We start from the raw sequence: 27,967 nt of genomic DNA, 5'->3' as shown, positions 1-27,967 counted from the left end.
GTACAGTTTTGGTCTCCTAATCTGACGAAGGATATTCTTGCAATTGAGGGCATATAGTGAATGTTCACTAGACTGATTCCAAGGATGGCAGGACTGACATATGAAGAAAGACTGGATCGACTCGGCTTATATTCACTGGAATTTAGAAGAATGAGAGGGGATCTCATTGAAACATGTAAAATTCTGATGGGATTGGACAGATTAGATGCAGGAAGAATGTTCCCGATGTTAGGGAAGTCCAGAACCAGGGGGCACAGTCTAAGGATAAGGGGTAAGCTATTTAGGACCGAGATGAGGAGAAACTTCATTCGGAGAATTGTGAACCTGTGGAATTCTCTACCACAGAAAGTTGTTGAGGACAGTTCGTTAGATATATTCAAAAGGGAGTTAAGTGTGGCCCTTACGGCTAAAGGGATCAAGGGATATGGAGAGAAAGCAGGACTGGGATAGTGAAGTGCATGATCAGCCATGATCATATTGAATGGTGGTGCAGGCTCGAAGGACCGAATGGCCTATTCCTGCATCTATTTTCGATGTTTCTATGACAGCAGAGTAGGATAATTGCTTGCTACCCTGTTCAGGTACTCTAGCCCCCCCTTGGGACCTAACAAAAAAACAATCAATTCCAGACAGGTTGACTGAATTAAACAGAAATCACTGGAAAATCTCAAAGAGTTTAACGTTTCAGGTTGTAATATATTCACCTGCGAGTATGCTCACAGGTTTGTAGAGCTGTTGAGCTGGGATTGGCATAGCCAGTCACGTGACTTTCACAAGACTCAATAAAACCCCGGCCAGTTGGGTGTGGGGGATTCACGACGAGGCAGGTGGTTGAGTCTGGTGGATGAACTGGTATGTGCTGTGTGATTGTTAAACCTTTTGCAAATAAACCAACTAGTTCTCAAGAGCAATGCGTTGCTATGAATTCTTACGCAAAGAGCCCATGAAGCAAATACATTACACAGGATGATGACCCTTCGTCAGATTAAATGACAAAAGGGATAATGGTGCAAGGCAGAAGGAGGTGGTCATGGGACCAGTCAAGAAACAAAAGATGTGTGTCGAGGTAATTGGGAATAGCAGAATCAACAGCTGCCATCTGAAAAAATGGGGGCAGAGGTTATGATCTGAAATTGTTGAACTCAGTGTGGAGTCCAGAAGGCTGTAAAGTGCCGAATTGAAAGATGAGGTGCAGTTCCTCGAGCTTATGTTGGAACAGTGTAGGAGGCCGTGGACAGAGATGTCAGACTGAGAGTGGAGCGGACATGAAAGTGACAGGCGACCAGCTGATTGAATGTCTGGTCCTTTAATATCTGTCTGATGCAGGGAGCAAAGAACGTTCACCCTGGCCAGAACCAACTGCTGCAATGCACAGGGGCTTTCCAGGATGTGGGAGACCACACATCACACTGTCGATTTGCAATACCAGAACAGTTGTATGTGCATGCTCAGGGAATCAGGCTACACCCTGCACCGTGTAGAGGGCGTGGAATAACACAATGCCATTTGCTGGCCTCGTGTGTTGACAGCGCTCCAAGGTGGTTCAAACTGATACAGGACTGGAATCAACCGCCACCAGACTTGTGGTCCATGAGTTGGCTGGAGTCCCTGTTCATTCGGAATTGCTTGCCTAATCCCAAGGACAGGCGAATGTGTCTGGCCTGTTTCCTTGCTGTTAGTCATGTGGCAGTGGTTAGGAATTCTTGAATTCTGTTAGTTTGATTTTGCATGCCTTGATCATTTGATAGTTGAAACCTGTTCATGTTTCATTGGTGGGTACATAACAAATGGGGGTTATATTGCGCTATTTAATAAAGAGATGCTGACAACGTGGGCTGATAAGTAGTCAAATACATGCATCTTTTCTTTCCCATTTCCGTCTTATTGTGTCCTCCCTTGGAGCCCAGAAAGAATTGTATTAAGAATTGCTTTTTCTTAGAGATCTAGAACCCCCCTTCACATGCAAGGTCTAAAGATTAGTAACTGGTCTCTTATTTGTGTGTATGAATTATTGAAGCAGTTACTGTGCTAGGATATTAATGGAATCAAGCACTTGGGGGACAGGGCAGGAAAGTGGAGTTGAGGTTGAAGATCAGCCATGATCTTGTTGAATGGCGGAGCAGGCTCGAGGGGCCAAATGGCCTACTCCTGCTCCTAATTCTTATGTTATGTACATTCATTAAAAAGGTGTCTAGATTGTGCTTGTAATTCCTCCTCTACATAAATCCAATAAGGAATTCAGGAGAAACTTTCTTTACCCAGAGAGTGGTTAGCATGTGATCCCGCTACCACGAGTGGTTGAGGCGAATAGAGTAGATGCATTTAAGAAGCTAGGTAGGTACATGAGGGAGAAAGGAATAGAAGGATGTGTCGATAGGGTAGAGAGAGTGGGAAGAGACTCGTCTGGAGCATTGTGCTGTAAATTCCACGTGCTGCTACGCATGGGTAGGATGTAAAATGCCATCAACGTAACAAAGGTTAGTACCAGATAAGGACATTCAGCCCATCAATCCCACTCCTTCCACAGTCTATTCATGACGACCTCAATGAGGGACTCTTCCTGCACCCAAGCACAGATCCCCATTTCTTTTCCCTCATCATGTCAAACAGATCTAATAATCGCCAACTTTTAATGGGTATTTATCAAATTTCTTTTTTTTTTTTTAAATAAAAGGTCTACTGCATCAGAATTAACTCCACTCCCCACTGCCCCCCCCAATAGCCTGCCCACTATCCTGTGGAGTTGGAAAAGGGGGAATGTTCTAATTTTGCTCGAGTCTTGTGAATTTTCTAAGTACATTGGCAAGTTCTGTGCTCTCCGTTCAAGTGTTTATTAGAGGATACGATAGGGTAGATAAAAACTATTTCCTCTGGTGGGAGAATCTAGAACAAGGGGGCATAACCTGAAAGTGAGAGCTAGGCCGTTCAGGGGTGATGTCAGGAAACAATTCTTCACACAAACTGTAGTGGGAATCTGGAACCCACGCCCCCAAAAAGCTGTTGAGGTTGGGAGTTAATGGAAAAATTCAAAACGGTGATAGATGTGTGTTAGGCAAGGGTATTAAGGGTACGGAGCCAAGGTGGGCAAGATGGAGATCAGCCATGATCTGACTGAATGGCGGAACAGGCTCGAGGAGCTGAATGGCCTCCTTCTGGTCCGGTGTAAATAGTCCGCTTACTTCAGCCACACCCATCATTAAGTCTGACGGCCTGGATCATTTCTCATCTCAGTCTTTGTTCTGTGAAGAAAGAGGAGTGTCTAAAGGATTACCTCCTTTGCCCAGGCCGGCTTGTCAGTCGGATTCACATTTTTGTTGTAATAGTACAGCTGCTTCTTCTCTTGGGGCTGTTGCTGTTTCTGCAGCTGCTGTTGTTGCTGCTGCTGCTGTAGTGACATGAGGAAGGCATGCTCCTGTTGTAGCTGCCGCTGAAGCCGCTCAGATTGTCGCTGTTCCTCCAGCTGTTTCCGCTTGTATTCCTGCAACAAATGCACCAGGAAAGCAGTCAGAATATTCGCAACCGAGACTCCCGAGACAAGCGCTCTAACTCCGAGCTACGTCACAGCAGGTGAGCCCCAGGAGGGCGGAGAAAACGCCTCCGGGAAGGCGCCGAACACTTCCGAATCTCTTCACCGGGAGCACGCGGAAAGCCAAGTACAAACAGCGGAAGGAGCACACGACAAATCAAGCACCCCACCCACCCGTCCCTCCAACCACCACCTGCCCCACCTGTGACAGAGACTGTAGATCCCACATTGGTCTCATCAGTCATTTTAGTGTGGAAGCAAGTCATCCTCGACTCCGGGGGACAGCCAAAGAGAAGAGAATCTATTTGGCCATTTCATTGAAAAGAAACATGAGGGGTTGCTGGGAAAACCGATCAATAAATACAACCATACGGATACAAGTGTTTGCATGCAAGTACTTTCAGCAACGAGCGCACACTGCCTCAACCTTAACAGGAAATGGCTGAGGTTGCTCTTGTCGGCATCTTTGTGCCATGTTTAATGAAAGTCTCTGCACTATTTGGCAACTTGTAAAGAAGTGTAAATGTATTCTCATCCGTTCCGTATACTGCTTTCATCTGCATAGTGCTACATGTAATGTGATTCGTGATGGGTATTGAATGTTATGTAAACCAGTTCTTATCTGCTCCATGTAATACCCTTATTTGCACAGTACTACATGTAATGTGATTTACGGATTGTACTAAATTGTACCTTGAAATGAAATGTATGCTACTGCACTGTATGCAACTGCTGTCAGCATCCAAACAAATTATATGGAATTGCTGACCGTAATGTACTGAACTATTTTCCAATGTATCGTGAAAATTTTATATGAATAAAGTATATTTTTGAAACAAAAAAAATCTTTAGCACTCAAGACTAAAGGTTAGCATGCAGGTACAGCAAGTGATCAGGAAGGCCAATGGAATCTTGGCCTTTATTGCAAAGGGGATGGAGTATAAAAGCAGAGAAGTCTTGCTACAGTTATACAGGGTATTGGTGAGGCCACACCTGGAGTACTGCGTACAGTTTTGGTTTCCATATTTATGAAAGGATATACTTGCTTTGGAAGCAGTTCAGAGAAGGTTCACCAGGTTGATTCTGGAGATGAGGGGGTTGACTTATGAGGAAAGGTTGAGTAGGTTGGGCCTCTACTCATTGGAATTCAGAAGAATGAGAGGTTATCTTATCGATACGTATAAGATTATAAGGGGGGTTGACAAGGATGCGGAGAGGATGTTTCCACTGATAGGGGAGACTAGAACTAGGGGGCAGAATCTTAGAATAAGGGGCCGCCCATTTAAATCTGTGGAATTCGCTGCCTCAGAGAGCTGTGGAAGCCAGGTCATTGAATAAATTTAAGACAGAAATAGACAGTTTCTAAACCGATAAGGGGTTATGGAGAGCGGACAGGGAAGTGCACCCGAGTCCATGATCGGATCAGCCATGATCGTATTAAATGGCGGATCAGGCTCGAGGGGCCATATGGCCTGCTCCTGCTCCTATTATGTTGCCTTACCGCAATGAAGCAAAGCCAATAGATCCAGATGATCGAACAATAAAACCGTTAATAAAAAAATTATGGCCGTGATGAGGGCAGCGCTGGCAAGGTCGGTAATTATTGCCAATCCTTAGTTGTCCTGAGAAGCTGTTGGTGGATCTTCTTATACCGCTGCAATCAGTGAGAAGAATCTTGTTATTCTTTATCGCGGTTTTGATACAAGCGAGTGGCTCGCTGGGCCACATCAAAGGGCAGCTAAGAGTCAACCAGATTGGTGTGGGACTGGAGTCACATATAGGCCAGGCAAGGACGGCAGGTATCCTTTCTTACAGGGACATTAGTAAACCAGTTATCTGCTCATCATCACATTGCTACTTATGGGAGCTTGCTGTGCGCACATTGGTTGTTGCGTTTCCCACATTATAACTTTGTTCACTTCAAAAAGTACTTCCTTAGCTGTAAAGCGCTTTGGGATGCCTGGTGGTCGTGAAAGGCGCTATATAAATGCAAGTCTTTCTTTTCTTTGTTAGGTTTTGACGACAATCCAATGGCTTCATGGTTGGTATTATTGATACCAGCTTTTCACTTCCCTAATTTTTTTTTTTAATTTCAAATTCTCAAACTGCTATCGTGGGAATTAAGCTCATTTTCTCTGGTTTAATAGTTCAGTCACATAACCACTAAACTATTGTACCCAAGAAAAATGTAGAAAATAGGTGGAGTGGGCCATTCGGCCCTTCGAGCCTGCACCACCATTCAATATGATCATGGCTGATCATGCAACCTTCAGTACCCCATTCCTGCTTTCTCTCCATACCCCATGATCCCTTTAACCATAAGGGCCACATCTAACTCTCTTTTGAATATATCTAACGAGCGGGCCTCAATAACTTTCTGTGGTAGAGAATTCCACAGGTTCACAATTCTCCGAGTGAAGAAGTTTCTCCTCATCTCGTTCCTAAATGGCTTACCCCTTATCCTTAAGACTGTGACCCCTGGTTCTGGACTTCCCCAACATCACGAACATTCTACCTGCATCTACCCTGTCCCGTCCCGTTATATGTTTCTATGAGATCCCCTCTCATTCTTCTAAATTCCAGTGAATACAAGCCTAGTCGATCCAGTCTTTCTTTATCTGTCAGTCCTATCATTCCGGGAATCCGTCTGGTGAACCTTTGCTGCACTCACTCAATAGCAAGAATATCCTTCCTCCGATTAGGAGACCAAAACTGTACACAATACTCAAGGTGTGGCCTTACCAAGGCCCTGTACTGCCAGCAGTTCACACTGCCAACCTTTCGTTAACGGGTTGTTTCTGCAAACGCTGAGGTTTCAGCTAATGTCGCCGAGCTCTACTTTTAACAAGGAGCTTCAGTTTTGGGGGGGAGGGGGGCCATTAAAATGCAATGTTTCCTACAGTTGCAAGTGTGATTAGAAGCCTCGTAACAATTGCTCCTGCACCACACGGCTGATTGCGACCCAGAGCAATGAAGACGACCCCCCACGAACAACCTCGTGCTGTTGGAAGCAGTTTGCTTCCTCATTCATCACACTTCCAACGGTAAACATCTGTTCCTCCTCCACATGCACACTTCCTCAGCCGAGGGCATGGCCGTGCTACGTCTGTGTCTCTGCCAATTTCAGTCTATAAATATCGCTCAACATCGAGGTCCCAGGGATTCACACCCCGAGATTTAGCCTGCCTGCCAGTGAAGAAATATCCGACTTAAGGCTGTCTGTTCCCAAGATTGGGCACTCAACATACGGGAAAACAAGAGGGCACCGATATCCTGGATTCCATAGGACGAGGGGGAGGAGGATTTTTTTTTCTAAACGCAGCGTCTTATGATGATCTGAAATGCAGGGTGGTGGAAGCAGATTCAATAATAACTTTCAAAAGGGAATTGGATATGTACTGGAAGGGGAGAAAATTGCAGGGCTATGGGGAAAGCACAGGGGAATGGGACTAATTGGTTAGTTCCTTCAACGGCATGATGGTCCGAATGGCGTCTTTCTGTGCAGTATCATTCTATGATTCTATGACAGTGCTCGTATACAAGAGAGGGAGAGAAGCAGAATGTGCAGCCACACAAGAGGGGTAATGACTGGCAAGAGCCAGTTTCATTGCTTCTACCTCTTGTGTGAAAGACTTGCGTGCACCACTTGCAAGTTATACCCTTCGCCTTGGCCGCCATCCCTCAGTCAAGCAACACTCCCAACCGATTGGCTGATCATTCACCTCTCGGCTGCTCACAAAATGTCTGCCCACACAACTTGCATTTATATAGTGGTTTCAACGTAGTAAAACATCCCAAGGCGCTTCACAGGACAGTTTTAAGTGAAAATAAATTTGACACCGAGCCATATCACAAGAAATTACAGCAGGTGACCAAAAGCTTGGTCAGAGCTAGGTTTTAAGGAGAGTCTTAAAGGAGGAAAGAGAGGTAGAGAGATTTAGGGAGGGAGCTCCAAAGCTTGGGGCATAGGCAGCTGATTGCACGGCCACCGATGGTTTAGCAGTTATAATCAGGGATGCTCAAGAGGGCAGAATTTGAGGAGATATTCAGGCAGAAGTAGAGGTTTATGGAGGGAATTCCAGAGCTTCGGGTCTAGGCAGCTGAAGGCACAGCCGTCAATGGTGGAGCGATGAAAATTGGGGATGCACAAGAGGCCAGAATTGGAAGAGTGCAGAGATCTCAGAGGATCGTAGGGCTGGAAGAGGATACAGACATAGGGAGGGGAGAGGTTATGGAGATTTGAAAACAAGTATGAGAATTTTAAAAATCGAGGTGTTGCCGGACCGGGAAACAATGCAGGACAACGAGCACAGGGGTGATGGGCGAACAGGACTTGGTGCAAGTTAGGACCAGGCGAGTTTTGGATGAGCTCAAGTTTACAGAGGGTGCAAAGTGGCCGGCCAGGGGAGCTTTGGAATAGTTGAGTCTGGAGGCAACAACGGCAAGAATGAGCGTTTCAGCAGCAGCTGAGTTGAGGAATGGGCAGAGACGGGTGATGTTAGAGGTCGAAGTAGGCGAGCTTGGTGACGTAGAGGATATGGGGTCGGAAACTCAGCTCGGGGTCCAATGGGATGCCAAGGTTGCGAACGGTCTGGTTGAATCTCAGACAGTGGCCAGGGAGAGGGATGGAGTCGGTGGCGAGGGAACGGAGTTTGCGGCAGGGACCCAAAGAGTCACTGCAGGCATTTGAAAGTATTTCACAGAACATGAAATGTCTTGAAATGTTTCAAGTGCAAGACCGGATAGGTATAAATCTTTTATGAAAAAAAACACATGCAACAAAAGTTGGAATTCACCATTAGCAATAGCAACCCTTGATGTGTTGCATGGATAATGTACCACTAAAGAACAGGAGTCCTGACAATGTAGGCTTGAGGACCAAATGGAGAGCACAGACAAAAGGGAGAGTGCTTCACCCAGTAAAGAGATACTATACAATTCTAGAATTTTTTGAGGATGTAACTAGTAGAGTGGACAAAGGAGAACCAGTGGATATGGTGTATTTGGACTTTCAAAAGGCTTTTGACAAGGTCTCACACAAGAGATTAGTGTGAAAAATTAAGGCACATGGTATTGGAGGTAATGTACTGATGTGGATAGAGAACTGGTTGGCAGACAGGAAACAAAGTGGGAATAAACGGGTCCTTTTCAGAATGGTAGATAGTGACTAGTGGGGTACCGCAAGGTTCAGTGCTGGGACCCCAGCTTTTTACAATATACAATAATGATTTAGATGAAGGAATTGAATGTAATATCTCCAAGTTTACAGATGACACTAAGCTGGCTGGCAGTGTGAGCTTTGAGGAGGATGCCAAGAGGCTGCAGGGTGACTTGGGCAGGTTAGGTAAGTGGGCAAATGCATGGCAGATGCAGTATAGTGTGGATAAGTGTGAGGTTATCCACTTTGGTGGCAAAAACAGGAAGGCAGATTATCTGAATGAAGACAGATTAGTAAAAGGGGAGGTGCAACGAGACCTGGGTGTCATGGTACATCAGTTATTGAAAGTAGGCATGCAGGTACAGCAGACAGTAAAGAAAGCAAATGGCATGTTGGCCTTCATAGCGAGAGGATTTGAGTATAGGAGCAGGGAGGTCTTACTGCAGTTGTACAGGGCCTTGGTGAGACCACACCTTGAGGATTGTGTGCTGTTTTGGTCTCCTGATCTGAGGAAGGACATTCTTGCTATTGAAGGAGTGCAGCAAAGGTTCACCAGACTGATTCCCGGGATTGCATGACTGACATGTGAAGACTGGATTGACTAGGCTTATATTCACTGGAATTTAGGAGAGGGGAGCTCATAGAAACATAAAATTTTGACGGGACAGGTTAGATGCATGAAGAATGTTCCCGATGTTGGGGAAGTCCAGAACCAGGGGTCACAGTCTAAGGATAAGGGGTAAGCCATTTAGGACCGAGATGAGGAGAAACTTGTGAAACTATGGAATTCTCTACCACAGAAAGATGCTGAGTCCAGTTCGTTGGATATATTCAAAAGATGTGGCCCTTACGGCTAAAAGGATCAGGGGGTATGAAGAGAAGGTAGGAGTGGGGTACTGAAGTTGCATTATCAGCCATGATCATATTAAATGGTGGTGCAGGCTCGAAGGGCCGAATGGCCTGTTCCTGCACCTATTTTCTATGTTTCTATAGCACATTACTTTAGGCTCATTGAACCTCAATTCTGGCAGCTTCAACCGTGTGAGTGAATGGTGTGGTGTATTAAAAATACTTGTAATATAAAACACCTTCGACATTGAAATGACAAAGCAATTCTGTCTTGGACATTCTGTGCTAGCAATATCCGACGAACCGCAATATGAATGACCAATTGATTTTTTTTAAAGTCGCATTAGTCTAGGGGAAAATGGTGGCCAAGACATTGGAGAAATGCCCTGATCTTGTTCAAAAGGTGCCGTGGTACCAGAGAACAGGACAACGGGACCTTGGTTTAATTTCCACCTAATGGACAGCATCTCCAGCAGTGCAGTACGCCTTCTGTACAGCTGTGTATTGTGGCTCAAACCAGGCATGGGTGCAATCAATCGAGCCCCAGTGCTTCACAGAACACTATCTGGTGGAAAGAAGGCAAATGAAGCCACAACAAGCTACCAACAGGAGATCAGAACCACAAACTTACTGAAATGCCATCAAGCGTACCAACGTCTGAAGTTATTCAGGAAGTTGGAGAACGGCTAGATTGAATCCATTCATTCGGTCTGTAGAACTTTGAAAATCTCTAATACCAGTTTTTCTGACAAGACTCTCCTGCCCAATTCACACAAGTTCAATATTAGATGGAAAGACACAATCCTGTAACAAGCTCACTGCATCATGCAGCGCAACAGAAAATAAATTTAGAATACTTAATCTACAAGATTTGTCAGTGAATGTGGAACCTAATCTTAAAATAAGTTGTTCATGTTTCTCCTTTAGGTTCGCTGACACCGCCTAAACACAAATCGTTAATCATCAGGTCTTCATGTGCAAGAAAACTCTGGAATAAATCAATATATATATTTTTTAAAAGATATATTAGTCAAATCTAAGTAATTCTGATCTCAGAACTAGATGCTAAATATTTATCTATCAATAGGATGAAATCATTGTTTGCCCCCATTTTGATAGCTGAATTTATAATTAGCACAGAACTAAATGCTGTTATTTATATATAAAAAGTGGAGATAAAAGTTCAGGCAGTAATATGATGCTCATTTGTTACATTTATGTTTCCGGTGTCAGCCGTGGCTCAGTGGGCAACACCCTCGCCTCACCTCTGAGTCAGAAGGTTGTGGGTTCGAATCCCATTCCAGGGACTTGAGCACATAAATCTAGGCTAACACTCCAGTAGAGTGCTTAGGGAGCGCCGCACTGTCGGAGGTGCCATCTTTCGGATGAGACGTTAAACCGAGGCCCTGTCTACCCTCTCAGGTAGACGTAAAAGATCTCATGGCACTATTTCCAAGAGTAGAGGAGTTATCCCCGGTGTCCTGGGGACAGTATTTATCCATCAACATAACAAAACAGATTATCTGGGTCATCATCACACTGCTGTGCGCAAATTGACTGCTGCGTTTCCCATATTACAACAGTGACTACACTCCAAAAGTACTTAATTGGCTGCAAAGCGTTTTGAGACATCCAGTGGTCGAGAAAGGCGCTATATAAATGCAAGTCTTTTAAGTCTTTTTCGGCAAATAGTTATCCTCAGTATATGCTCTCTGAACATAATCTAATATTTACTAATATGTACCAATTACATCTAATGTCTGATTATCAGCATTACATCAGTCTCTCCCTGGCAACTGAGGTGGAACCAGACTGTTCGCAACTTCAGCGTCACGTGGCCACATATCTGCGCCATGAAGACCGCCTATTACGGAGATGGAAATATCGCCCAACTCCGCCCCTGCCTCAGCTCATCCCGCTGCTGAAACCTACATCCATGCATTTATTACCTCTCAACTATCCACAAACACTCTTGCCGGCCTCCCATTTTTAACCTCCATAAAATTGAAGTCATCCAAAACTCTGCTGCCTGTATCCTAACTCACACCAAGTCCCGTTCACCCATCACTCAAGTGCTCGCTGGCCTACAATGGGCCGGTTAATAAAACCTTCGACTTTAAAACTCTCATCCGGGTTTTCAAAATCCCTCCATGGCCTCACCCCTCCCTTCCGACGTCATCTCCTCCAGCCCCACAACCCTCCGAGATATCTGGCCTCTTCAGCATCCCCGATTTTTTAATCACTCCACTATTAGTGGCCATGCTTTCATCTGCCAGGGCCCCAAGCTCTGGAATTCCCTCCCTAAACCTCTCCGCCTCTCTTTCCTTCTTTAAGACGCTCCTTGAAACCTACCTCTTTGACCAAACTTTTGGTTATCTGACCGAATCTCTCTGTGTGGCTCGGTGTCAAATTTTGTTTGCTAACCTTCCTGTGATGCGCCTTGGAACCTTTTAGCATGTTAAAGGCACTAAATAAATGCAAATTGTTGTGCTTAAATGTTATATTTTTGGGTGACCTAATTTGGATCACTTCTATAGTGCTTCACTTGAAACATGGGTTTGATCTAATTCTTACCAGAGAGATATGGTAAATACTCCCCCACAATGGACGAGTGGTGAGTTAATGGCAGATATATGCCACATTACACTTATACCCCTGATGGATTCTACTTTTGTGCTCCAGAATTCACTGAAATTGGCTGGTCCAGTAGACATCCTACCATGGAACAGAGTTGTATTTCCACCGCTCAGGAGGATCAGGGACTGGAGCAAAAAAGCCTGAATTTGCCAACAAGTGTAAGGCTTGTGATTCAACTGGTGCAAGTCACCTGTCACTGGTCAGATCTCCGTGCATTTACTTGCTTGGCCTGGAATTCCAAACCAGGGTTTTCTCCGTCGCCCAAGTACTCACTCCAGGTTCTTTTCGTGCTTCAGCTCAGCTTTCGAACAGACACAGCGACATACCGTTGGGTATACAGCCAGCCAACCACTTGGGGAGGGGAGGGTGGGGCCTTCCTACAAAGTTACCACAGTCAGCACACCGCACAGAGTCAGATAAAGCATTCCCGATGGAATGTCTGCAATTCTTGTAAACATTAAGTGTCGGCAGGTCAGGAAACATCAAAACTGCATGCATTGATGGAACTCCACAGAATGAATGCAGATCAGAAATCTTACACATGCTTGATCCAAATTCAATCCAGAGTCAGTGAATCCAGTACACCTTCGGGGCAGCTTTAATTTCTCTTCTCCAAAACAATCTTTCACTTACAAATATCGCTTCCCCTTATCTAGATGCTGAGAGGATGTTTCCCCTCGTGGGGGCAATCTAGAACTAGGGGGCATAGTTTCAGAATATGGGGTAGCCCATGTAAGACGGAGATGAGGAGGAATTTCTTCTCTCAGAGGGTTGTGAATCTTTGGAATTCTCTACCCCAGAGAGCTGCGGAGGCTGGGTTTCTGAATATATTCAAGGCAAAGGTAGACAGATTTTTGAACAACAGGGGAGTCACAGGTAATGGGGAGCGGGCGGGGAAATGGAGTTGAGGCCAAGATCAGATCAGCCATGACCTTATTGAATGGCGGAGCAGACTCGAAGGGCCAGGCAGCCGACTCCTGCCCCTATTTCTTATGTTCTTTAGGGTTGCCGGTGCCATCCAGTGGCTGAGGACGACTGGCTCCCATATCTCCATCAAAATTGCTCCAGGTCCAGCAGCTGTGAGGAAGGGTGACGTATCCCGTTCCCAATTTTTTTTCCCTCCCTCTATTGAGACAACTCCCCAACGGCCCTTGGACGATTGGAAAGTTGACACGTTTGGGATGGGGAGGGACCGCTTGTGTGGAATGGTGCCTTGTCCCTCAGTGCAGCAGACGTCACCACATTAAGTCTGCCACACCGCCACGCTGCCACCGAAAGGGCCAATATTCACTTCAGATTCACTCCAAATTAAATTCAGCTCATTTGCACTCCATGCCTCAATGCAAATTGGTGATTTAAACTTAACAAAAGAAAATACAGTCCAGGTGCAAACAAGGTTTACAGCGCACCGATTACTAGGACCATCTGCAAAAAGGATACACACACACACACACACACATATATACAGGATAAGTCACTGAAGGACTGGACTTGTACTGAGATGGAAATGGATTTAAGGGGTCATTCAATATTTATTTTGCAAGAGTAAGTAGAGTAATCCTGGGGTGGGCAGAGCAGAGAGATGGCGGGGGGGGGGGGGGGGGAGGGGGGGGGGAAGGGTTATGAACGTCCAAACCTGTGTACACCTTGCCAGTTAGCATGTCGACATAAGGACCTGACGATAAGGGGGAAAAAAAAAAAATGGAAAAAAAAATCATTCTTACAGGCACAAGAGGACACAACGATCCCGCAGATATCAATTCCGCTGCAGCGATTACAACATCGGGGGGGGGGGAATCAAGGTTAGCTCGAGGGTACTGGATGCAAAGTAAACACTGGGGCCACCAGCACTGTACCCATCGCCTTTTGCTCTCATTAAGCAGTATTCCACCCAAATCAAAATGGCTACTCGTGCCAACTTTCCACAGTGTCTCTCCCCCCTCCCCCAAGAAAGGAAGATTATTTTTTTAAATGATATGGCAAAAAATCATCGAAATCAGTTCTTTAAAAAATTTCGTGTCAACGGGCACCCAAAGATTTTAACCTGGGACACGTTCAGAATATTGCACGGTAACTATAGGTCCCACAATTACCTCAGATTATGGCCGCAATTGGAACTATATTTTTGTTGGGGGGGGGGGGGGGGGGGTGGGACAGAGGAGGGAAAAGGAGGAGCTGGAAAGGAAAACACCCTGGTTACTCCTGTGAAAATGTTGCATGACCCCTATGCGGGTGAGGAGTAGACACCTTGGGTATGATATGAGGGAATGAGGGATTTGCGGCCTGCACCATTTACCAGAAGCAAAGCCTGTTCTTGCAGTAGCTGCTGCTGAAGAATCTCTAACTGTCTCTGCTCCTCCTCTAATTGATGCCTTATGTACTCCTAGAGACAGAGAACGCAAAATGATTTTTTTTTTAAGGAAGAACAGGTAAAGAAAGAAAACAGGTCAGGAAAAAAAACACAAATAGCCCTTTCCGTAGGTACAAGATGTCTGAAGCAAAATTTGACGGGTGGAAAAAGTTCAGCTCACAGTTTTATCAGCAGTGTTTCATGCAAGACTTGTCTCCCACATTCCCTTTCTACCATTTTATTTACAACCTACTGAAGGGAAGTTGGTGCAAGTATTTCCCACCTAAAACCTGGGTGAAGCATTTGACGGCTGAGGCATCTATCGAGCACACTAAAATGAATTTGCCCGGTGAAAAGGCCTGGAGATCAGGCCCAAATTGCTGCCGAAGTATGCAAATCCCACTAAAATAAATAAAAGCCACCCACTGTTTTAATCCCATGTTTTCCAGTGATACAATTTGTCATCAAATTGGGGAAAATTCTGAAATTCAGAAACGGAAGGTCGGGGTTGAGGCAGTTTTTTGCGACGATGCGGGGGGGGGGGGGGGGGGGAGAAAAGAGAACGTGACCTTATCCTGCATCCAACTGGGATTCTGCAACACGGAACTTTTTTTCTTTTTTAAAGTGGAGGAGCAGAAAAGAAGCCATTCCCGACACCCGCCCCTCAAGAAAAATATAAAGAGGAGCACGATTTTAAATCAGGGACATTTACTGTTGAGTTTCTCAGTAACTGTACGTTAGCTAGTTGCCGGTCACTGGTTTTACGACAGATATTTATATCTGCTCAGTGGAGTCTCACTGAGCACGTAAAACTTGCATTGATAGTTCGTCAGAAGATGCTAAAGATTGGGCAGCATTTACACGGCTTCAAACAACTCAACAAGCTTGGATCAGTTGCTTATGGCATTAGTTTAACTCCTCTATTACTTTAAATGCCTACTGACCTACATCATTACAATACTGTAAAAATATTACGTTACATGTTGGACAAATGAAATTCAAATCTTTGTCTATTCTTTTAGGTCAATCAAAATTCACTGCTGCCAGACCCTTAAAAGCCCTGCAAGCTGACATTCACAGGATCTAAAAACCAGAACAATGGTTGAACAAGGAGGCCCCCTCACTGGGTAGAGCACTGGGTTTAACTGTTGGAATGTGCCCAAGAGAGTCATGTGGTAATCCCAACGAGAGGGCGGGAGAAAGACAAACGAATTGAATAGGAGGGTGAAGGATTGTTTGCGCTGGGACGCTTCCAAGTAAGGCTGGGAATGCGGGAGAGTGTGTGATGACCACTAAGCAGAGCGGGTATTGGCCCCTTCTGCTCCTCAAGGGTGCCAACCTTTGCTAGGGTACTGATCCATGGGCGTCGGCGGCAACGTTCCTGCTAAGCTGCACGGCCCATGCAGTCATCTGCGGGGTCCCGTATGGACCGCTGACCGGCGTTTATATCGAGGGTGCCGCGCGTATGCAGAGATTTCAACGGGCTGTGCGTTTGTGGGGGGAGGGGAGCGCACAGGACGCAGTGCGGCTTATGGGGAACGTTGGTCAGCAGTCCTCTGGTACCTCGTTCGAGTGGCCATTCTTCATAGGCCACTTGGGGGGGGGGGGGGGAAAGAGTGTGTCTAGTCTGTCCTCATCGGACATGCACAGACTTTCACTTTCTAACGGGGATCACTGAATAGAGCGCTCTGGATGAATGGTCACCTCCCTTGACTAGGGACGCCAAGCCCAATTGCAGTGCTTCAAAATGCCGTCCCAGACGAGATCAGCTATTTCAGCCTTTAGGCCAAAGGTGAAGGAGAAGAAAGTCCGACTGCAGGGTTACACAAATACCGCACAGTGCCTCTTTCTCCAGTTGCTGCCGGTAAATGATTAATCCCTTTGCTGTAGGCAGGGGTTATACCTGCTCTCTCTCGGCCTGCCTCCTCTCCTCCTCTCTGCGAAGTTGTTGCATCTCGTCCAGCTGTCGCTGATGCTCCTTCTCCTGTTGCTTGCGTAGCTCTCGTTCTCTGCGCTGTTGCTAAACATTGGAAACATTAAATTGCAAGATTTACTTTAACACACTTACACTGTACAAAGCAGTGGGGGAGGAAAGGATGAGGGGAAAGAGTTGAGACTGGGTCTACAGACTCTGACTTCTTATCTCATTGGCACGTACATTTCAGTCAAATCAAAGATTAGTTTGACCGTTTGCTCAGTGGGTAGCACCCTCACCTCGGAGTCAGAAGGTCATGGGTTCAAGTCCCACTCCAGGAACTTGAGCACAAATATCTAGGCTGACACTCCCAGTGCAGTGCTGAGCGAGCGCTGCATTGTTGCAGGTGCCGTCTTTTGGATGAGACATTAAACCGAGGCCCTGTCTGCTCTCTCAGGTGGACGTAAAAGATCCCGTGGCACTTTTCTCGAAGAGGAGCAGGGATGTTATCCCCGGTGTCAACATAACAAAAAAAAAATTATCTGGTAAACACGTTGCTGTTTGTAGGAGCTTGCTGTGTGCACACTGGCTACCACCTCTCCCACAATGCAACAGTGACTGGACTCCAAAAGTACTTCATTGGCTGTAAAGTGCTTTGAGATGTCCGGTGGTCGTGAAAGGTGCTATCTAAATCCAAGTCTTTCTTTTTTCCTAAAATGTTTATGTTCTTCTGAGATTGGGAAGCAACAGTGGGGAGGGGCAGACTGTAGGCTGGAGTTGTGAGTACCAGCACTCCTGTAAATGTAGTCCACTGAACTATGTTTTTAATCACTATGCCACTTGCATTTGCCTTCTACAGAACATAGAATGAACTTACATTTATATCGCACTGGGACATCCCAAACCATGTTCCAGCCAATTAAATACTTTTGAAGCATGGCATGATCAGTTTCTACAAATACACTGTTGTAATGTAGGAAACGCGACAGCAAGCTCCCACAGTAACAAGATAATGATCAGATAAGTTTTTTTTTAAGATGGCGTTGGATGAGGGATAAATATTGGCCAGGACGCCTGGAAGAACTCTCTTGTTCCTCCTTTTCGAAATAGTGCCATGAGGTCTTTTACGTGCAACAGAGAGGATGGACGTGGCTTCGGTTTAATGTCTCAGCTGAAAGATACCACCTCTGACAGTGCGGCGCTCCCTCAGTACTGGCACTGGGATTGTTGGCCTGGACTATGGGCTCTGGAGTCAGGCTGGAACCTGAGGCCTATATCCTAAGGTTCTAAAAGAGGTGGCTGCAGAGATAGTGGTTTCATTGGTTCGATCTTTCAAAATTCCTTAGATTCTCTAACAGTCCCAACAGATTGGAAGGTAGCAAATGTAACACCGCTATTCAAGAAAGGAGGGAGAGAGAAAACAGGGAACTACAGGCCAGTTAGCCTGACACCAGTCATCGGGAAAATGCTGGAATCCATTGTTGAGGAAGTGGTATCAGGGCATTTAGAAAATCATAAAACCATGTTGGCTCTGCCTAATCATGTTATGAAAGGGAAATCGTGTTTGACAAATTTATTTAGAGTTTTTGAGGATGTAGCTAGCCGGGTAGATAAAGGGGAATGAGTGGATGTAGTATATTTGGATTTCCAAAAAGCCTTCGATAAGGTGCCACATGAAAGATTATTACACAAGATAACGGCTCATAGCATTGGAAGTAATGTATTAAAAGATTGGTTAATGGACAGAAAACAGAGAGTAGGGATAAACGGGTCTTTTTCAAGTTGACAGGCTGTAATTAGTGGAATGCCGCAATGATCAGTGCTGGGGTCTTAACTACTTACAATTTATATTAATGACCGAGATGAAAGGACCGAGGGTAATGTATCCATGTTTGCTGACAATACAAGGCTAGGTGGGACAGGAAGCTGTGAAAAGTACACAAAGCGTCTGCAAAGGGATATAGATAGATTGAGTGGGCAGTAATGTGGCAGATGGAATATAATGTAAGGAAATGTGAGGTTATTCACTTTGGTAGGAAGAATAGAAAAACAAAATATTTTTGCATGCAGGTACAGCAAGCAATAAGGAAGGCAAATGGCATGTTGTCCTTTATTGCAAGGGAGTTGGAGTATAAGAGTAAGGAAGTCTTGCTACAATTGTACAGGGTCTTGGTGAGACCACACCTGGACAGTTTTGGTCTCCTTATTTAAGGAAGGATACACTTGCCTTGGAGGCGATACAACAGAGGTTCACTAGATTGATTCCTGGGATGAGAGGGCTGTCTTAAGAGATTTTGCAACTGTATAGGGTATTGGTGAGGCTGCACCTGGAGTACTGCGTGCAGTTTTGGTCACTTTACTTAAGGAAGGATATACTAGCTTTGGAGGGGGTACAGAGACGATTCACTAGGCTGATTCCGGAGATGAGGGGGTTACCTTATGATGATAGATTGAATAGACTGGGTCTTTACTCGTTGGAGTTCAGAAGGATGAGGGGTGATCTTATAGAAACATTTAAAATAATGAAAGGGATAGACAAGATAGAGGCAGAGAGGTTGTTTCCACTGGTCGGGGAGACTAGACCTAGGGGGCACAGTCTCAAAATACGGGGGAGCCAATTTAAAACCAAGTTGAGAAGGAATTTCTTCTCCCAGACGGTTGTGAATCTGTGGAATTCTCTGCCCAAGGAAGCAGTTGAGGCTAGCTCATTGAATGTATTCAAGTCACAGATAGATTTTTAAGCAATAAGGGAATTAAGGGTTACTTGGAGCGGGCGGGTAAGTGGAGCTGAGTCCACGGCCAGATCAGCCATGATCTTGTTGAATGGCGGAGCAGGCTCGAGGGGCTAGATGGCCTACTCTTGTTCCTAATTCTTATGTTCTTGTGTAGAATGGGCCTATACTCTCTGGAGTTTAGATGAATGAGAGGTCATCTCATTGAAATATACAAGATTCTGAAGTGGATTGACAGGGTAGACACTGAGGTGCCTTTTCCCCTGGCTGGAGTGTCTAGAGCTAGGGGGCATAGTCTCAGGATAATGAGGAGGAATTTCTTCACTCAGAGGGTTGTGAACCTATGGAATTCTCTGCCCTAGAGGGCTGTGGATGCTGAGTCTCTGAATATATTTAAGGCTGATATAGATAGATTTTTGCAATCTAGGGGAATCAAGGGATATGGAGATCGAGCGGGAAAGTGGAGTTGAGGTCGAAGATCAGCCATGATCTTATTGAATGGCGGAGCAGGCTCGAGGGGCTATATGGCCTACTCCCGCTCCTATTTCTTATGTTATGAGCCGGTGCTCCTAGTTCAAGCAAAACTCCTCGTTAACTCTATCCCAGCAATGCGAAGCACCTCGGGGCATTTTACTATATTAAAGACGCTATATAAATGCAAGATGTTGTTGTCTCAAGCCATAACCTGGGAAAAGTATCAACTACACCACTGCAACTTTTCGATCTCCATTTTCCAGACCATTCTTGTAGCCTTGGGAATGAGGCCGCCATTTCAGATTTCAGCCGCTATGAAGCGAATGGAGAATGCCGCCCTCCAAGAGTCAGTGCGGCCTGATTGGAACTTGGGTCCCCAGAGTTGAAAGGGTAGTATGCATACAACCCAGACCCCAGCAACTTGCTTGCAAGTGAATTGGAGGTTAAATTAACCCAAGTTTCACTCGTTAAGCAATGCAGTCCATGCACTACAGGCTAAATATGGATTGGAGCAGAAAGTTGATGGCTCCAGGTCAGACACAGACAGAAATTAGTTCCCATGTCGACTGAATTGCCCTCAAGTAATCGGTGTTTAACACTGCACGGGAATAGCTCACGCAGTGCACAAAGAAACCAGTCAGCCAGTCATAGGCGGTCCCTCAAAACGAGGATGACTTGCTTCCATGGCAAAAAAGGATGAGTTCGCAGGTGTTTCAACGAAGGATCCGAACTACATCCTCAGGGTGGAAGTGGCCTGGGCTTGGATTTTTTTTTATAAATGTGTGGTGGCCGTTGCACACCAGCCACCACAATGGCTTGACAGAGAGCTAGGTCTTGGTCCAATGATAAGGGTTAACCAAGACGACTGGAGACCAGCTCTGCTGGACTGACCTAGTGCGCACACATATCGCAGTGTGGGCTGGCCCTGGGTTCACGCCTCCCCTCGTCCCCGATCACGCTCCTCCACAGTCTCTCGCCATTCCTGCTGTATCTGCCCACGCTCTGAGTGGCCAAAAATTTGGCAGATGGATTATAATGCTGGAAAGTGTGAGGTCATGCACTTTGGCAGAAAAAAAAAAATCAAAGAGCAAGTTATTATTTAAATGGAGAAAGATTGCAAAGTGCTGCAGTACAGCGGGACCTGGGGGTACTTGTGCATGAAACACAAAAGGATAGTATGCAGGTACAGCAAGTGATCAGGAAGGCCAATGGTATCTTGGCCTTTATTGCAAAGGGGATGGAGTACAAAAGCAGGGAAGTCTTGCTACAGTTATACAGGGTATTGGTGAGGCCACACCTGGAATACTGCATACAGTTTTGGTTTCCATATTTACGAAAGGATATACTTGCTTTGGAGGCAGTTCAGAGAAAGTTCACTAGGTTGATTCCGGGGATGAGGGGGTTGACTTATGAGGAAAGGTTGAGTCGGTTGGGCCTCTACTCAATCTTTCAGAAGAATGAGAGATGATCTTATCGAAATGTATAAGATTATGAGGGGGCTTGACAAGGTGGATGCAGAGAGGATATTTCCACTGATGGGGGAAGATAGAACTAGAGAGCACGATCTTAGAATAAGGGGCCGCCATTTAAAATAGAGATGAGAAATTTCTTCTCTCAAGGGATTGTAAATCTGTGGAATTCGCTGCCTCAGAGAATAAATTTAAGACAGAAATAGACAGTTTCTTAAACGATAAGGGAATAAAGGGTTATGGGGAGCGGGCAGGGAAGTGGAGCTGAGTCCACGATCAGATCAGCCATGATCGTATTGAATGGCGGAGCAAGCTCGAGGGGCCGTATGGCCTACTCCTGCTCCTATTTCTTATGTTCTTATGTAAACTACAGTGCCCTGGTACCACAGAACACATGCAAAACGCAGACATTATATATCAGCACTCGAGTTTTACCGCAACCAGAGGGCTCTTGTCCAATTTTACGAGAATATTTACCTCCTCCAGCCGGCGCCGTTGTTCTTTCTGCTCCTCGATGCGTTTATGGCGCTCGGACAGCAGCTGCCGCTTGTGTTCCTCCGGGTCTCGGCGCGGCAGCACAATCTGCTGCTGCTGCCGTCTCACTGCTTCAGACCGTTCCTTATTCTCCTGCTGCAGCCGGAGGAAGTCTCGCCTCAGCGTCGACTCGCCTGGCAAATTCACAATGGAGCTGCCGTGGAGGGTGGGGGGGGGGGGGGGGGAGGGAGGGAAGAAAAGGCATACAAGAATCACAGAACGATAGAATCATACAGCACAGGAGGCCATTCGGCCCATCGTGCCATCGTGCCATCGTGCCTTTGCCGGTTCTTGGAATGAGCTCTCCCATCAGTCTCACTCCCCCCTGGTCTTTTCCCATTGCCCTGCACATTTTTCCTTTTCAAGTATTTATCCAATTCCCCTTTAGAAAGATACAATTCAATCGGTTTTCACCGCCCTTTCAGGCAGCGCATCCCGGATCACAGCAACTCACTGCGTTTAAAAAAAACACACTCATCTCTCCTCTGCCTCTTTTGCCAATTATTATACCTATTTTCTGTTGCAATCTCCTCTTTGATGTCACAAGTACCATGTGCAAAGCAATGGTCAGAGTGGAAATAAATGTATCGGACAGAAGTGTTTAAGGGTCTCTACACTAAGCAATCTTTCCAGAATCATAGAAATTTACAACATGGAAGGAGGCCATTTTGGCCCATCGTGTCCACACCGGCCGACACTGAGCTGCCCAGCCTAATTCCAGCTCTTGGTCTGTAGCCCTGTAGGTTACGGCACTTCCAAGTACTTTTTAAATGTGGTGAGCGTTTCTGCCTCTACCACCCTATCGGGCAGTGAGTTCCAGACCCCCACCACCCTCGGTGAAGAAATTTCCCCTCAAATCTACCAATTATTTAAATTTGTGCCCCCTGGTTGTTGACCCCTCTGCTAAGGGAAATAGGTTCATCCTATCCACTCTATCTAGGCCCCTCTTAATTTTACACACTTCAACCAGGTCTCCCCTCAGCCTCCTCATTCCAAAGAAAACAAACCCAGCCTATCCAATTTTTCCTCGAGCTAAAATTCTCCAGTCCAGGCAACATCCTCGTAAATCTCCTCCGTAACCCCTCTAGTGCAATCACATCTTTTCTGTAATGTAGTGACCAGAACTGCATGCTGCACTCAAGCTGTGATCTAACTAGTGTTTTATATAGTTCAAGCCACTGTACATCTGTTTTTCTTCCGGTTTTCAGCAATTGTAGTTTTTTTTCCCCCCTTTTTATTCATGAGTCGATAAAAATGGATCATTTAACTAGATACCACAGCTTTGGCGTTTAAGTCGCACATTCATTCAAGTATTTTTTTTAAATCTTTAAAGGGTACGATTCATCAACGGGTGAAATGTACCATCCTTTTTTTATATAAATATATGGAAGGGGGTGGTCCTTGTGATGGAGGGAATCTGGGGTTGGAAGCTCAGCTTGGTGTCAAATGGCGCACCGCGGTTGCAAACCGTCCGACTCCACCCGAGACGGTGGCTAGGGAGGGGGATGGAATCGTTGGAGGGGGTATGGAGTGTGTACGGGGGCCCACAGACAATGGCTTCAGTTTCCCAGGTTAAACAGGAGGAAACTGCAATGTCCAAATACCCCAGCATGTGACTCGCATTAATGAGCACAAAATGTACAACCTTCCCTCTTGCACATCAAACTCGTCTCACTAGGGGAGAAGGATACCGTTGAAGTAGGGGAAACCCTTCCGGGCAGAGGAAGCTTTACTCAACGTCCAATTGTGCGTTATATTAAGTTTGACGGTGCTTTAAGAAATCGTGAATTTGGAAGAATTAACTTTGGGCCAAAAGGTCTCTTCAGACTGGTGTTAGAATTGAAGGATTCACTCCAAGGTACAATAGCTAAAGTGACTTGAATAGCGTCAACAGAAGTAACTGATAACAGGCAGCTCCAAACATCTGAAGGCCAAGAATGGCATGTCTGACCAACATAACATATGAAATAGGAGCAGGAGTAGGCCATTTGGCCCCTCGAGCCTGCTCCGCCATTCAATAAGATCACGGCTGATCTGATCACGGACTCAGCTCCACTTCCCTGCCTGCTCCCCATACCGCTCAAAAATCTGTCTATCTCCGCCTTAAATATATTCAATGATCCAGCCTCCAAAACTCTGGGGCAGAGATTTCTACAGATTTACAACCCTCAGAAGAAGTTATGCTTTTCCAAATGTCTCGCTACTGCTTCCTTAATAACAGCTACTTGTCACGGTCGTATGTCTATTATGTCTATTCTGATTGTGTGTTGGGCTTGACTATATTTGAACTACTGCTCCCTTAATAAAATGTCTTATAACTCTCAAGACCCTTTGGGTATGTGTGTGTGACCCGTGATTCTAAATCTTACAGCGCTCAATACTGACATTGGTCATTTGAATTGCAAGGCACAGCACCAACATTACTCATCATAAACAGCACAGATTTAAAATTCACACCCCACCACAACAAAATTAAATCTGTATGGTGGGAACTGTTACAGGAATGTGACGGGCGCAGGAATAAATGAGCTCTTTGGTACTCCGACATAAACACGCCGCAAAAGTCTATTTAAAAAAAAAATTAACTCACCTGGGTTCACCTTCTTCACCGACATTGTCCTCCTCCTCCTCACTGCCGCTATACTCGTACTCTGTCTCCTCTGTTTAATAGAGAGAACGTGTTACTATTCCCCCGCCATTATACATGATGATCCCTGGTCATTAGCACCACACTCCGTACTTACCTTTTTCACCTCGCTTCTTCCGGGTCCGGTCAATGTGGTCCTTGAGCTGGATACGCACTTGCCTCTCTGTTGGCTGGTCCCGGATGAAGCTGTGCTTTAGCAGCTGATCTGTAGACGGTCTCTGCGTGTAATTTTTTATCAGACAGTTCTCAATAAACTCTATAAACCTCCTTGACCTACCAAAGAAATGGTTGGAGCAGAATTTTTATTAAACACACACATTTTACAGACAGATATAATTGCAAATGTTACAAATATTCATGGTATTCATGCACATTTAGCTAAAGGCGTAACTACCACTTTTGCTATCGTGTGAAATTAATATGATTATATAAATGACACGGGGTCTAATTTAAACAAAACATTTTAGCAGTAAAGGCCCTGAGGTTGAGTAAACGTAGGTCACATTTCAGCACCCAATCTAGATGTTAGCGCCAAGAGGCCATCTTTGGTAGGAAGACCAGACTGCAATAAAAATGGCTAAGAAGGGTTTTTGTTTTTTGCACTAAAATTTGAAGATTATATTCCAGCCTCCAGAGAGAGGAGATGAAGGTCCTTTTCTCAGCTGCAACTTTCAGGCTCCCCAAACCCCAGGGTGGGTCAGTCATTACTTTCCTCAGCTACGAAATGGCTAGCCAACAAAAGGCCCCAGACCATCCCTACTCCTGGCTGCAGCGAGGGGATGAGCAATAGCATTGAGACCCTCCCTCAGAGGCCCACTCCGTGCAGGGAGGGAGCCTCTTGCAGTCTGGTCACACCATGGCTCTGCCAACAGGTACCCAGAAGTCTGCTGGCCTGGCAGAGGCATTCATGCTGATGAACTGCTGCAAATAAGCGCAGGCTTTGGCGCAAGGTTAGGTCTATCGTGTGAAATCAATACGATTATATAAATGACGCGGGGTCTAATTTAAGCAAAACATTTTAGCAGTAAGGGCCCTGAGGTTGAGTAAACGGAGGTCACGTTTCAGCACCCAATCTAGACGTTAGCACCAAGAGGGCATTTTTGGCAGGAAGACCAGACTGCAATAAAAAAAGGCTAAGAAGGGTTTTTGGTTTTTTGTGCACTAAAATTTGAAGATTAGGATGCTGTAGGAATCGACCTATAAGGTGGATAGGAGGTACTGTTAATGCATTCCACTTCTCTAGATTTGAGTGCAAGATCTTCTATAAGTCTATGCAAGTTTGAATTTTAGTGCAATATCTTCTATAGGTCTATGTGAATCTAATAATGCATCATATAAATCAGACCTTTAAAAAAATATATATTTTACAAAACTTCTTCAGTCCCACCATCTCGAGGCCTCGACCAAAGTAGCCAGCCATTAGCAAGGGTGACCCAGCAGTGCGGCCATTTCCGGATGGTGATAGTGCTGGCCTAACCCTTACACTACAGCTGAAATCATAAATGCTCCATGTGATAAATCACCACATTGCCTTTTCCTGTATTACAAAAACACTTAGGCAAGATCACCTCCCACCCACAGTGCCAGACTCACACTGAGGGTGATGTTTAAAATCACAACTCCTCCCCTGCTCCTCGCAGTCACTCAGTGTCTCTGGCAGCAGCCGGAACTGTGGTTCTGCGACATTTACCACCCTCAGCAGTACTCGAACAAGGTCAGGTTGGGAGCTGGAACATTATAATACTTGTTATTGCCCCTGCAGACAAAAGCAGACCCATGCCTCCCAAAACATTCTATATGCTTAATTTGCGTTTTATGTAACACGTTGGTTAGGGACAAGAAACTCTGGTTCGACAACTAGCTTAGGTTTTTTTGGTCCATGTAATTCAGGAAAAAAATTAGAGTCAAATCAGAAATATTACGTTGGGGGTTGAAGCAGGACTTTTAATAAATCGAATATGAAAGTGCCACGGACAATCGGTGCTTTAGTGTATAATTTATAATGCTGCACTCAAATCACTTGCCTATAATAATTACTAACTCAATCAACAAATTCAAATTCATACAAATGTTGGAAACCTAGAAAAGTGGAATGCATTAACAGTACTTCCCATCCACATTATAGGTCGATCCCAAGAGGGCCCTTACAGCATCCTAATCTTCAAATTTTAGTGCAAAAAACAACCCTTCTTAGCCTTTTTTATTGCAGTCTGGCCTTCCTTGCAAAGATGGCCTTTTGGAGCTAACGTCTAGATTGGGTGTTGAAACGTGACCTCTGTTTACTCAACCTCGGGCCCTTGCCGCTCCACTGATGGGAGCGGAGGCTAAAAGCAGTCAACATTTACCCAGACTGGGAAACACCACAAAGATCACAACCCGATCAGAAGGCACATGGAAATGTCAATATTTCAACTCTGGAACTTAAATGACTTCTATTGCATTCCTTGGGGAGCAAGGGTAAAGACTGGTAAATTGTATTATTCAGCACTACACTGCTGAATCAAAGCAATCATTTAGCTCTTCAATCATTTCAAATCCAATGCACTTTAAATGAAAAAATAACTTCTTTCAACATATTTTGTCAAGTCACTTCTTTTCCCCACCCCACCCACCTCTCCCCATTCATATCTCGGCGCTCAGAATGACTGGCGGTTCTGCTCCCAGGCCGCGTACACTGCTACACTCAAGTGATCAGTTAGGACCTGCTTAAGACTAGGTCAGTTCAGCTCCGCAAACCAAACCGTCTCGTTTCTGCTCTGTGTCGACCTCCCACCCACCCCCACCAGACTTCAGTACTGGTCCAGGCCGGTGTTTATGCTCCACACGAGCCTCCTCCCACCCCTCTTCATTGAATTCCAGCAGCGTATCCTTCCATTCCTTTCTCCCTCATGTGTTTATCCAACTTCCCCTTAACTGCATCTGTGCTATTCGCCTCAGCCACTTTGTGGTAGCCATTTTTACATGCATCCCTCCCAACCAGAGGAAAGCGTTTATTTTCATCTACTCCTTTAACCATCTAAACACCTCGATCAGATCATCCCACAACTGACTTGAATGACCAGTTTCCACTGAACTTTTTCTGAATTACTGTCTTTGACCATTTTCGAGCACATGTAAATGTCAGAGTACTCTGCACAACCAGCCAAACTCCACAATGTGCAGACTTTCAATACTGGGTTTGGGCAACTCCAGGGGGTCCTATCTCCTTGGGCAGTGCCACCATCACCCCTCGGAACAGCCCAATCTCTGATATTTTTCATTGATCTGAGCTGATCAGATCTTGAAACTGATGATCTCAATCTTTCTCAAACTTTATCTCTCTTCAACTCTTCATCTAGTTTTTATCCCTCCTCACTCGTGTTCATTTATTTTAGCTGTTTTCTTTGCATACCTACTCCAAACCCATTCTTTCACCAAGCTTTATAAACTATGCAATGCTTTACTGCCCCTCATACTTTTCCTTGCCTCCTACAATCTATAGGCTCTGGAAACCCTAATGTACATCATCCAACTACTACTGACTGGTCTACTTCATGCTCTTTTCCACTGGTTCTAACCTTGGTACTCTACCTAGCCCACCCGGTCAGGGACCTGGGCTTGTTGACCGAAGAGAGACTGGCAGCACATGTTCAAACCAATGATCACATCACAGGACCCCCTTATCAACCACCACGCC

The 27,967-nt window shown here is 45.4% G+C and overlaps 1 protein-coding gene across 2 annotated transcripts in view; it reads right to left on the bottom strand.

Moving 5' to 3' along the window:
- The window catches only part of LOC139257017 (misshapen-like kinase 1), a 143,645-nt gene that overhangs the window by 20,373 nt on the left and 95,305 nt on the right, over positions 1-27,967 (bottom strand). The window contains exons 9-14 of one of the 2 annotated variants that reach the window (XM_070874364.1): positions 24,389-24,564; positions 24,235-24,304; positions 21,588-21,798; positions 16,424-16,540; positions 14,467-14,553; positions 3,272-3,478 (exon numbers count right to left, since the gene is read on the bottom strand). In XM_070874364.1, the coding sequence (XP_070730465.1) occupies positions 3,272-3,478; positions 14,467-14,553; positions 16,424-16,540; positions 21,588-21,798; positions 24,235-24,304; positions 24,389-24,564 (868 nt within the window). The remainder of the gene's footprint in view (positions 1-3,271; positions 3,479-14,466; positions 14,554-16,423; positions 16,541-21,587; positions 21,799-24,234; positions 24,305-24,388; positions 24,565-27,967) is intronic. The other variant, XM_070874365.1, reaches the window with a different exon arrangement.

Source organism: Pristiophorus japonicus, unplaced genomic scaffold, assembly GCF_044704955.1.
Source record: "Pristiophorus japonicus isolate sPriJap1 unplaced genomic scaffold, sPriJap1.hap1 HAP1_SCAFFOLD_792, whole genome shotgun sequence".
In the NCBI taxonomy this organism is placed as follows: Eukaryota; Metazoa; Chordata; class Chondrichthyes; family Pristiophoridae; genus Pristiophorus; species Pristiophorus japonicus.
The sequence above is the reverse complement of the archived record's forward strand: the minus strand, read 5'-3'. Positions and strand labels throughout refer to the sequence as shown.